Source organism: Saccopteryx leptura, chromosome 3 (genome assembly GCF_036850995.1).
Source record: "Saccopteryx leptura isolate mSacLep1 chromosome 3, mSacLep1_pri_phased_curated, whole genome shotgun sequence".
Lineage (NCBI taxonomy): Eukaryota > Metazoa > Chordata > Mammalia > Chiroptera > Emballonuridae > Saccopteryx > Saccopteryx leptura.
The window spans coordinates 335,971,572-335,984,858 of NC_089505.1; the positions used below are offsets into that span (position 1 = coordinate 335,971,572).

At 37.2% G+C, this 13,287-nt stretch overlaps 1 protein-coding gene across 5 annotated transcripts in view; it reads left to right on the forward strand.

Moving 5' to 3' along the window:
- Window positions 1-13,287, forward strand: part of VPS13B (vacuolar protein sorting 13 homolog B) — an 887,459-nt gene that overhangs the window by 91,046 nt on the left and 783,126 nt on the right. For all 5 annotated transcript variants that reach the window (XM_066379210.1, XM_066379212.1, XM_066379209.1 and 2 more), the window contains exons 13-14: window positions 3,391-3,582; window positions 10,447-10,616. In XM_066379210.1, the coding sequence (XP_066235307.1) occupies window positions 3,391-3,582; window positions 10,447-10,616 (362 nt within the window). The remainder of the gene's footprint in view (window positions 1-3,390; window positions 3,583-10,446; window positions 10,617-13,287) is intronic.

Sequence of the window (13,287 nt, forward strand, 5' to 3'; positions counted from 1 at the left end):
AACTTTAAATACTTGTTATTGCTATAACTACTACCTTTCTAGTCTTTTTTGTTTAGGAAGCTTTTGCAAATGTTTTTATTGGCCTATTATAGATAGTGGAAAATGTAATCTATGCCAGGGAGATTTTAGAGACATAGAGATAACATTGAAACAGTTCAATTATTAGGTTGAGGAAAAGGATGAGAGACACATCATGGTTCATTACTCTTTTGAATCTGTATGTGTTGGGAGAATGTTGATGTTAATTTAGGGGAATGCTAAAATAGAAGGATTCTTGATCCCTACATTCTCTTTAAGGATTAATTTTTTAGTTCCTGGGATAGAGCTAAAACAGAATTTTTTTTCTTAAAGGTATGGGTTTTAACAGAGACTCAGGCGCATAAGGTGTAAGTGAAATACAAGGAAACTTTATTGAGAACGAGTGGGTAAGGAAAGCAGGTGAATCTGTAGTGAAAGAGTACAACTAGGGATGTATCATTTCTCAACTGTGAAAGAATTTTTTTGCATACTTACAGCAGACAGACATGGTTGTTGGAGTCGTTTTGATAGCTTGCAGATTCCTCCTCAGATAGGCAGAAGATTGTTTTTTATCAGTACATACTAGAGGACAGGAAGATGGTGTGGTATAGGTACTGTTGCCTCTGGCTGTCCTGGAGAGACTGACAAGTCCTTTTTTTTGTAGGCTAGTTAGGAATTGTCTTGACTATTTTTTTTTTTTTTGACAGAGTCAGAGAGAGGGACAGATAGGAACAGACAGAAAGGAAGACAGATGAGAAGTATTAATTCTTCATTGTGGCACCTTAGTTGTTCATTGAATGATTTTTCATATGTGCTTTGACTGGGGTGGGGGGCTACAGCAGAGTGAGTGACCCCTTGCTCAAGCCAGCGACCTTGGTTTCAAGCCAGTGACCTTGGGCTTCAAGCCAGGGCCTTTGGGCTCAAGGCAGCAACCATGGGGTCATGTCTATGATCCCACGCTCAAGCCAACGACCCTGCGCTCAAGCTGGTGAGCCCGTGCTCAGGCTGGATAAGCCTGCACTCAAGCTGGTTACCTCTGGGTTTCAAACCCGGATCCTCCGCGTCCCAGTCCGATGCTCCATCCACTGCGCTACCACTGGCCAGGCTATTGTCTTGACTCTTATTTTTATTATTATTATTTTTATTTATTTTTTTGACAGAGACAGAGTCAGAGTAGCCAAACATTGAGGGGCTGGAGTGTCCAAACTTACTGAGGGTAGGCACAAGTAAATACCTTGCTGAAAAGATAAAGCTAAAAGCTAGCTACAATTTTACATTTCAGACAGCTACTGGCTTTAAATTTCAACTGCATTATAATCAAGTTGCATTATCTGGAGAATATTAGAAGTCTGTAGATTCCTATTATTTTAGAGATAATTTTATAATTTGTGTCTAAAACAAGGGCCTTTTTACAAAGTGACACTTGTATAGAAAGCTTAATGGTTCTACGGGACTCAAAGCAAGGCATTTCCCTTGTTTTGAATATTGTGATATGCAATAAGAGTTTTTTTGGTTGTCTTCCAAATACCCTATCCTAAGAGGTAACTCTAGAAATGCTTGGTTTAGCTATGGAAAGTAATGCTTTTTTTCTCTGTGAATGACATGTTATTTATACCTAATTTTCAATGTGACTCAATATTATTTATGTATGCCTTAAAATATGTGTAAGATTAACTCTGTATGTTTAACTTTATGTGACATTTAAGTCTGTGTGGTCATCTTGTTAAGAATATGTAAGTAATTATTTTCTACTGGAGGTGACTGAACTCTTGTTTGAAATGAAGGAAATGTATTTATGAAAAAGTTACTAGAAGATGTAGATACACAGTTTTTTTATATTATTGGGCCTTGCTAAATTCTAAAGTCGTTAATGCTAGAAAGCCTTACTTTTCTTTCCTTTCTTCTTTTTCTTTCTTTCTAAGTGAGAGGAGGACAGATAGAGAGAGAGACTGTCGCAAGTGCCCCGACCAAGATCTACCCGGCAACCCCCATCTGGGGCCAATGCTCTGCCTATCTGGGGTCATGCCTGTAACCGATCTATTTTTAGCACCTGAGGCTGAGGCTCCACAGAGCCATCCTCAGCACCCAGGGCTGATGCGCTCGAACCAATTGAGCCATGGTGGCGGAGGAGCAGAAAGAAAGAGAGAGAGGAGGTGGAGCTGGGAGGGGTGAAGCAGATAGTTGCTTCTCCTGTGTGCCCTGACTGGGAATCGAACCAAACATTACTTTTCTGTTTTTGTTTAAAGAAACAAAATGACTTCAGGCTTAAAATTAACATATTGTCAATTATAATGGCCAATTTATATATTAAAATAAATCCAAATCACTAATATAAGGAGTGTACATATTATATAAGGAGGTAGAGCCAAGATATTTTCTTAAAAGACTGCCTTAGTTTCTCTTCAATATATGGACAGATAAGGGATTGAGGAATGTGAATTCTGCATCATAGAGCATGGCCATAATAATTTTTTGTTTTGTTATCTGGTCATAATAACTTTATTTTAGAAAGAGTTCAAAGCAGTTAATACTTATTATTCACTTCCATGATCATTATAAAACTGTCAAGGTAGCCTGTGAACATGTAATTTTAAACAATCAATTTTCAGTGAAATTCTTAGATATAATAGTGGTAAAATGCGACTTCCTCCAGTTTCTCTTCCCAGTCAACCTAATGGTATTGTGTATGGAATTGTTGGATATAAGCAACTGGATTTTAGAGAACAGTTTTCTAAAAATGACCATTTCAATTTTATGGAACTTATTATAACAAATAGATAACAGGAAAGGAATAATTTTTTTTGAATTTGTTTTGTTTTTGTTTATATCTTCATCTGCATAGAGAAAATTACAGATCAACAAGGTGTTCTATATGCAGCTGGTGGAGAATTGGTTTTAAGGCATTGAGCTATAAGCTAAAAAGATGAGAGAAGGGTAATATTAAAATGTATACGTGCTAGCCTAACCAGGCGGTGGCGCAGTGGATAGAGCATTGGAATTGGATGCGGAGGACCCAGGTTCGAGACCCCAAGGTCGCCAGCTTGAGCATGGGCTCATCTGGTTTGAGCAAAGCTCACCAGCTTGGACTGAAGGTCTCTGGCTCAAGCAAGAGGTTACTTGGTCTGCTGTAGCCTCTCGGTCAAGGCACATATGAGAAAGCAATCAATGAACAACTAAGGTGTCTCAACGAAAAACTGATGATTGATGCTTCTCATCTCTCTCCGTTCCTGTTTGTCTGTCCCTATCTATCCCTCTCTGACTCTCTCTCTCTCTGTAAAAAAAATAAAATAAAATAAATAAACCATTAAAAATATATACGTGTTATATTTTATTGATGCTGAAAATATTAATATAAAATTTGGCTTCTTTTAGGTTCTGCAAATCAGCAAGACTTTTCTTTAGGAAAAAGTGAAGATTTGGGAACAGTTCAGGAAAAGTCTACCAAAAGCCTTGTTATAGGTCCTCTTGATTTTCGCTTGGATAGCAGTGCAGTACATCGAATTTTGAAAATGATTGTTTGTGCTTTAGAACATGAATATGAACCATACAGTGGGCTAAAACCAGGTTTGTTCTTGTCTTTATTTTGAATCTCTTCGCAGTTGATTTGAATGAGTATATAATCTAATTTGTTGTGTTGTGCTAACTTACCATTTTTAGTAAATTTTGCCTGACTTTCTTGTATAATATTTAGCTGTTAATGTAAAGAATACACTTGTGTATAGAAGTTATGGGAGAGGTCAAGACTTGGTAGTTATATGCGTAAGTACTCACTTGCCAGTATTTGATGGTACTTTATTGCCACACCTTTTTGATACTCTTTCCATTGAATACTCTTGAAAAAAGACCATTTTTCTACGTTAGTAGATTCTAAAGAACAGACATAAAGATTTGCTCTCAATACAAATTTAACATTCAAGTAAGCTTAGGTCTTACTGGTAAAAAAGAATTTTCTGTACAATGAAATATTTTCTGCATGGTATGGAGATGTGGTTATCACAGTTTCATAAAATACAGATTCCTTTTTCATATGATAAAATACTCTGGATTAGGACATAATAGCATAATGAGAAAGTAAAAGAGAGTAAAGAACTCAGCCTATGGGCACAGACTATGGTTTGAATTCTGACTCCCACCTATTACTGACCTTAGGTAATTTAGTTAACAACACTGATTGTTAATTTTTGTCTATAATTAATTTAATTATTGTGACAAAGATGGTTAAATTATCTTCCCCATATCCATTCTTCTGTTATTTTATAGTAACAGAAATTTCTATGATAGAAATTTTTGTGATAAGAATAAAGGTGACACATTCTAAGTTTAGTCATACAACTCAGTTCTAGTGACTGAGATGGACACAGAACTTCATGTGAATTCTTAGGCTGTGACTTTAAAAGGCCAAAGAGCAGGCCCTGGCCAGTTGGCTTCAGCAGATAGAGCAATCGGCTAGGCGCACGCATGTCCTGTGTTTGATTCATGGTCAGGGCACACATGAGAAGCAACCATCTGCTTCTCCTCTCCTCCATGTCTAGCTTCTCTACCTCACACAGCCAGACGCTTGATTGGTTTGAGCGTCAGCCCAGGCACTAAGGGTAGCTCGGTTGATGTGAGCCTTGGTCCTAGAAGGGTGTTGTCAGGTGGATCCTGGTCAGGGCGCATGCAGGAGTCTGTCTCACTGTCTCCCCTCCTCTCACTTAAAAAATTATTTTTTAAAAATGCAAAGAGCATGTTTTCATTCTTTTTCCTTCTGGTTGGAAGCACTTACAGTGACAAGAGCTGCAGTTGTCATCTTAGATGCTGAGGGAGAGCTGCATGCTAACTATGACTGAGCAATAACTCGGAGCAGTTGTACCACATCAGCTTCGACCCGTTAGTCTCAGATTGTTGTGCTTTTGTTTCTGTAGAAATTTCTGTTACTTTACTTTTATTACAGTATATTTGTGTTAACCTAAATGATATACTAGTAGGACTAACTTTCAAAAATTAGTGCATGTAAAAGCACATAATAGTAAGTAATTGACATGTTCGTGTGTTTGTTTGGTGCACTTTGCTTGAGTGCCTGCTTCATGCCAGACATTCTTTTTTTTTTTTTTTAATTTTTTTAAATTTTTTATTCTTTTTAGAGAGGAGAGGGAGAGAGAGAGAGAGAGAGAGAGAGAGAGAGAGGAGAGACAGAGAGAGAGAAGGGGGGAGGAGCTGGAAGCATCAACTCCCATATGTGCCTTGACCAGGCAAGCCCAGGGTTTTGAACCGGCGACCTCAGCATTTCCAGGTCGATGCTTTATCCACTGCGCCACCACAGGTCAGGCACCATGCCAGACATTCTTATAAGTGCTAGGATAGTATGTACAGAATGGGGAAGATAAAAACAATACCAAATGGCCTGACTAGGCGGTGGCACAGTGGGATTTAGTGTCGGACTGGGATGTGGAGGACCCAGGTTTGAACTTGGAGGTTGTCTGCTTGAGTGCGGGCTCATCCAGCTTGAGCTCAGGCTCACCAGCTTGAGTGTGGGGTCGGTGGCTTGAGTGTGGGATCATAGACATGACTCCATGGTTGCTGGCTTGATCCCAAAGGTTGCTGGCTTGAAGCCCAATGTTGCTAGCTTGAGCAAGGGGTCACTTACAATGCTGTAGTCTCCTAGTCAAGGCACATATGAGAAAGTAATCAATGAACAGCTAAGGTGGCGCAACGAAGTGATACTTCTCATCTTTCTCACTTCCTGTCTGTCTGTCCCTATATGTCCTTTTCTCTGTGTCTCTCCCTCTGTCTCTGTCACACACACACACCAAAAAAACCCCAAAACCAAACAAACTGGCCCTGGCTGGTTGGCTCAGTGGTAGGGCGCCAGTCCAGTGTGTGGAAGTCCTGGATTTGATTCCGGGCCAGGGCACACAGGAGAAGCACCCATCTGCTTCTCCACCCTTCCCCCTCTCCTTTCTCTTTAACTCTCTCTTCACCTTCCATAGCCAAGGCTCCATGGGAGCAAAGTTGGCCCAGGCGCTGAGGTAGGCTCCATGGCCTCCGCCTCAGGCACTAGAATGGCTCCAGTTGCAACAGAGCAACACCCCAGATGGGCAGAGCATCAATGCCTGGTGGGCATGCCGGGTGGGTCCTGGTCGGGCGCATGTGGGAGTTTTGTTCGTCTGCAGCCGCCCCTTCTTCTCACTTTGGTTGGAAAAATACAAACAAACAAACCCCCCCCCCAAAAAAAACCCCCCCAAAACACTAAATGTTGGTAGGACATGAAGAAACTGGATCACTCATTCTTTGGTTGTGAGAATGATCATTATAAAACAATTTTACGTCTACTCCTGAAATTGTGCATCTACTCCTGAAAACAGTCCGGCAGTTTTTTCTCAAAACTAAATGTGCATCTTGCTATGTTGTCTGGTAACTGCCCTTCTGGGTATTTATTCCAGAGAAATGAAAACTTATGTTCACACAACAGTCCATAATTTATTTGCTTACTCATGTAAAAGTCCACACTGGTAGGTACCCCAGGAGATTAGTGCAACTTTCTTTCATGAGGTTGTCTGAGACCCAGAATTCCTTCTATTTTGTTATTCTAATATTTCTAGATATACCTCATCTATGTGGTCAATAGTGGCTCACCATTACAATGTCTGAATTTAATCAACAAGAAAGGAGAATAAGAGAAAATGGGAGGGATATAGTTTCATTTAATGACATGACACTGTCATCCCATTGACCAAACTTACTAACATGTCTCTATACCTGGAAGCAAGGGGAGCATGCTGGTAAATATAGTTTCTGGATGAAGTCTATATACCAAATTAAACTCCGAGGGTTTTATTGCTGGAAGAAGCAGTAGGAGATTGCAGTTTGCAGTCTCTGCCACATGGAATTGTGACACATCCATGTAACACACACATAAAACATAATTTTTTATTTGAGGTTTTTATGACTTTTATTGACATTTATTATCTCAAAAATGTGATATATATAAAGAAACTGCTGTTAGCTGACCTAAATTTAATGTATAGCCTGTTCTTATTTTGCATGGAATTTAGGAACCATAAAAGTAAGCATGCTGAAATCATGCAAAGTGATCACAGTCAGTGGGACAGATTAGTTCTACACTCTCAGCTTTTTGTCAAGACACTAAAAATAAAAACTTTCTTCATCTTGATACAGAGATATATAGAAATGAAAAGAATAGTCAAAGAAATAATAAAAAATTAAGGGTTTTATTTCTTTGTAAAATACTTTAGAGTAGTTTGAGCAGTGGTTGTCTCTCATCACATAACTTGTAATATGGAATGGAGTGTCTTTCCTATAACATGGCAGATTGTTGTATTCTTAAGTTTTGATCAGAGTTCCACATTTTATGTGAAAACCTCTAAGGATTCCTTTAACAGGAAGTATTGTGCTTTCATCACTTTCTCTGGGACATCTTCATTTTTTTTTTTTAATCACAACCATTCCTTATCTATATCAGTAAGTGTGTCTTCCCTAAATCCTCTTAGCTGCATATCTAGAGTCTCTTCAAGGATTCAATGTCTGTTATTTCCACAGTCAACTCTTCTGTAATACCAGTTATGTTTGATAAGAATTTTACTTCCTGCGTTACCAGTTTTTGTTTCTTTGTTGCACTTTTATCTTTGATTGCCAATTCTCTGTTTCAGTTATCCATTTGTGTAAAATGTCACATGAGTTTATCACCAGTAATTAAGGAGGCAGTTTAACCACATGCTCAGCTCTTTATGCAAGCGTTAAATATAACAAATACTATTAACTAGTAACCAAACCTGACAAACTTTGAAAGAAGTGACATGATTGGTCACTGATCATGATGTTCATCTTTTTTATGCAATGATCTGGGAGCTGAACACCTAGCAGTGAAGTTTGTACTTTATGCAGTTAGTTACAGTAATTATACTGTAGTAACTGGTATTTGAACTATGCTTTTGGGAACTGGCATTTTAAAAATTTGTGCATTTCAGAATTGTGCAAAGTGAGAGTTGCCTTTATATACATAGTAAATACATTTATACAAGTGCACACTTATTAAATCATAAGCAGTTAGCTGTTCTACTCCACTTTTTTGTAGCTATTTATTGAGGTGAAATATACATATTGGAAAGCACATGAACCGTAAGGATATAGTTATATGAAATTTGCAACCTTAGCCACATTTATATAACTGTTGAAGGCATGGAAGCTCACCAGCACTCTTGAAGTCCCTTTTTTGCCATTGTCTGATTACTGCTCTGACCCCAGCGGTAACAACTCTCCTTCCTCCTAAAATAGATTTAGCTTTGTTTATTTAAAATTTATGTAAATGGAATCACACAATATGTAGTCTTTTTGTCTCTGGCTTTAGCTTACATTATGTTGATGAGATTCATTCTCATTGCTGTATGGAATCCCATTTTGTGAATATACCATAACTCATTTATCCATTTTGCTGTTACTATTTGATTAGTTTCTAGATTTTGGTTATTATGATACTGATGCCAAAAACATTCTAGTAGATGCTTTTTGTTAAATATGTACTAATTTCTATTGGCTATTTAAGAGTAGAATACTTAAGGAAAAGGGTTGCATGTGTTCACCTTTGATAAGTATTTCCAAACTGTTTTCTGAAGTGGTTTAAATACTTTACAGTTCTACCCACAGTGTAAGGAGAGTTTTAGTTGGCCTTGATCATGGGTTGGCAAACTAACACTTAACTGCATTTTTTTTTTGTACAGTCCATGAGCTCATCACAGATTTTACATTTTATTTAGTTGGGAAAGAAAAGACAAAGAGTTATATTTTGTGACACCTGAAAACTATGTGAAACTTAAAGTTTAGTGTCCATAGATGATCAGGTTTTATTGGAACATAGTCATGATCATTCAGTTATCTTTTTCTTTTTTTTTTTAAAGATTTTATATATTGATTTTAGAGAGAGGAGAGGGAGAAAGAGGGGGCGAGGAGCAGGAAGCATCAACTTCCATATGTACCTTGACTGGGAAAGCCCAGGGTTTTGAACCAGTGACCTCAGCGTTCCAGGTCCACACTTTATCCAGTGTACCACAGGTCAGGCCCAGTTATTGTTTGTCTGTGGCTCTGTCTTGTACTACATGGCAGGGTTGAATGTCATGGAGACTTGATGGCCCTCAAAGCCTAATATATTTTCTATGTGGGACTTTAGAGAAAAGTTGGTCTTTGTACTTGCTAGCACTTAGTGTTCTTAGCCTTTTTTATTTAAGCCATTCCAGTGGGTCTATAGCACATGAAATGCGATAGAACTATTCTATCACATTGTGACTTTATTTGCAGTTATCTGATGCCTTGTGATGTTAAATAGCTTTTGAGTGGACTTTTGGCCATTGGGATATATTGTATTTTGCTTGTTCAAGGCTTTTTTGGGGTCAATTTTCTATTGAATTGTTTTTTATTATTGATTTTTAGAGGGCTTACATTTGTTTTATTTTTATTATGCTATGAATACAAGTCCTTTGTGGATATATTTAAATCTGTCTATTTATGGCAAATATTGTCTCCCAGTTGGTGGCTTGCTTTTACATGATCTCAATGGTGTATTTATGAATAGAAATGGTTATTTTTTTTAACAAAAGAGATTGAAAATTTCTTCAAAATATTAAAACATTTTAAATTAAAAAAAAAATGTAAAATTTTATATAACAGGCCCTGGCTGGTTAGCTTTGTCAGTTAAAAGCGTTGTCCTGAAATAACAAGGGTGGTGGGTTCGATCCCCGGTCAGGGTACTATATACATATGGGAAGCAACCAAAAAATGCACGACTGAGTGGAACAAGACATGCTTCCCTTCTCCCTATTTCTTCCTCTCTCTGTTTCTCTAAAAATCAATAAAAAAAATTAAACCATGGCTCAATAACTTAGTTGGTAGGAGTGTTGTCCCGTAGCGCGGAAGTTGCCAGTTTGATTCCCTGGTTAGGACACATACAGGAGCAGCTCAATGTTCCTGTCTTTCTCTGTCCCTGCTTCTCTAAAAAAAAATAAAATAAATTAAAAAAAAAAAAAAAAATATATATATATATATATATATATATATGCACCTGACCTGTGGTGGCGCAGTGGATAAAGTGTTGACATGGAACACTGAGGTTGCTGGTTTGAAACCCTGGGCTTGCCTGGTTAAGGCACATATGGGAGGTGATGCTTCCTGCTCCTCCCCTCTTCTCTTTCTCGCTCTCTCTCTCTCTCTTTTTTTCCTCTCTAAAATGAATAAATACAATCTTAAAAATTTATACACATTAATATCCTAGAGTAATCAATTTATATTTGTTAAAGGTAACACATTATTTTACATTGCTTTATTGTTGAAAAGAAAAATAGAATTTAACTTTAAGATTTGGTTAGCCAATTAATTTTTCAGTTTTTAAAGAAAATTATTTTAAAAATAATTTTTTATTAAAATTTTATTTTATTTTAGATATTAAGGATGAAAATGAAACAATACTGAATTCGGAAGACGTGGCATCTTTGGAGGAATATATTCCTACTAGACATACCAGTATTACTCTCCTCAAATGTACCTGCACAATTTTCATGGCTGAATTCAACTTGCTGGATCATTTGCTACCTGTCATTATGGGAGAAAAGGTATATTTTGTGACTTACTACTCATTTTCCCATATATGCATATTTGTTGGCCCTGTGATACTGTAAGAGGAAGGTGATTAAGTCAAAGAATATCTGTTTGTATAATTATACATGATGAAGTAAAAACAATGTAACTGATTATTTTTACTTAGAGAATAATTTATATATTCAAATAAAATAACCTCAAGCTAAGGCTGTATAAGCAAGTCTTGAAGAGCACGGATCTAGAAGTCAGACCATTTACTAGCTATATTTTTCAAGTGGGCTGAATGATTTCACCAGTAAAGAATCAGAAGCCCAGATAGTCAGATAGTTTATTACTTACATAGACAGTAAAAGCAAATTAATAAAGTTGTCAGCTGGGCATGTCCCTTTGAAGATGACCCTGAAATCAGAGAGCCAAGTGACATGCAACATACATGGTAGGGTGCCCTGTTGATAGGATTTAACTCTACACTGCAGCTAAACAGTTCTATAGCCTAGGTGTACTCTTAAGCGGGATAGGTGGAAAGCCCCTTATCTCACTTGAATGTGTGATGCTGATGAGACGATATCTCATAGAAGCTTCCTTCAAGAGGAGATGAGAAATGGTCTTTTAGCAGCTCCTTACAAGACCACCTATTTCCCCCTGTTCTGAGAGTATCACAGGGTGTTCTAAGGCTTAGGTCCTCTGTGGTCGAGCCTTGCCTCTGTGTTCTGCATGGATTTGTGTAAGACTGTCAGGATGCTGGCACAGAGCACTTCCCCTGTAGTACTTAGCTTCCAGAATTATTTTGAATGTCCAATAAGATAATGCATGTAAACCATTTTCAACATATTAGGAATCCAGTGATCACTACTCTTATGGTTAATGAGGACTTATTAGATGTTTAATATTTGGTTAGGTCAATATACAATGTATTGCTTTCTGAGTTTGCCACATAACATACAAAGTATCTGTTATCTTTAAGTTATTATTTTTGCTTATATTTCTTTTGATGTCTACATAATGATGACGATTATAGAAATAAAAACTGTCCTAACTTTAAATAAAAATTTTTGGAATTATGGCAAGGAATTGACTGTGATGCAGTAGTTTCATTTTGCTATTGCCTACTCATTTTTAATTATTGTGTTGCTACGTAAAGTGATAACCTGAGGAAAATTTCAGTTGGGAAAATTAAAATACATCATTATTAAACATGAACTTTAAAGTAACTATGTTTAAAATTTAAGAAAGAAGCAAAAAGGTGGAAGACTTCTAAGGAAACCCCAGTCTATAAAAAAGAGCCAAATGAAGTTCTGGAACTGAAAACTATGACACAAATCAGAAGTAGACAGATGGAAAACGATGTACTATTTATTTATTTATTTATTTTATTATTTTTTTTTTTTAAATAAATTTTTATTAATGGTAATGGGATGACATTAATAAATCAGGGTACATATATTCAAAGAAAACATGTCTAGGTTATTTTGTCATTAAATTATGTTGCATACCCCTCGCCCAAAGTCAGATTGTCCTTCGCCACCCTCTATCTAGTTCTGTGCCCCTCCCCCTCCCCCTAACTCTCCCCCTGTTCTCCCTCCCCCCACCCCTGGTAACCACCACACTCTTGTCCATGTCTCTTAGTCTCATTTTTATGTTCCACCAATGTATGGAATCATGTAGTTCTTGTTTTTTTCTGATTTACTTATTTCACTCCTTATAATGTTATCAAGATCCCACCATTTTGCTGTAAATGATCTGATGTCATCGTTTCTTATGGCTGAGTAGTATTCCATAGTGTATATGTGCCACATCTTCTTTATCCAGTCTTCTATTGAAGGGCTTTTTGGTTGTTTCCATGTCTTGGCCACTGTGAACAGTGCTGCAATGAACATGGGGCTACATGTGTCTTCACGTATCAATGTTTCTGAGGTTTTGGGGTATATACCCAGTAGAGGGATTGCTGGGTCATAAGGTAGTTCTATTTGCAGTTTTTTGAGGAACCACCATACTTTCCTCCATAATGGTTGTACTACTTTACAGTCCCACCAACAGTGAATGAGGGTTCCTTTTTCTCCACAGCCTCTCCAACATTTGCTATTACCCGTCTTGTTGATCATAGCTAATCTAACAGGGGTGAGGTGGTATCTCATTGTAGTTTTGATTTGCATTTCCCTAATAACTAATGAAGCTGAGCATTTTTTCATATATCTGTTGGCCATTTGTATCTCTTCCTGGGAGAAGTGTCTATTCATGTCTTTTTCCCATTTTTTTATTGGATTGTTTGTTTGTTTGTTGTTGAGTTTTATGAGTTCTTTGTAAATTTTGGAAATTAGGCCCTTATCTGAGCTGTTGTTTGAAAATATCATTTCCCATTTAGTTGGCTGTCTGTTTATTTTTATATCAGTTTCTCTTGCTGAGCAAAAACTTTTTATTCTGATGTAGTCCCATTCATTTATCTTTGCCTTCACTTCTCTTGCCATTGGAGTCAAGTTCATAAAATGTTCTTTAAAACCCAGGTCCATGAGTTTAGTACCTATGTCTTCTTCTGTGTACTTTATTGTTTCAGGTCTTATATTTAGGTCTTTGATCCATTTTGAATTAATTTTAGTACACGGGGACAGGCTGTAGTCGAGTTTCATTCTTTTGCATGTGGCTTTCCAGTTTTCCCAACACCATTTGTTGAATAGGCTTTCTTTTCTC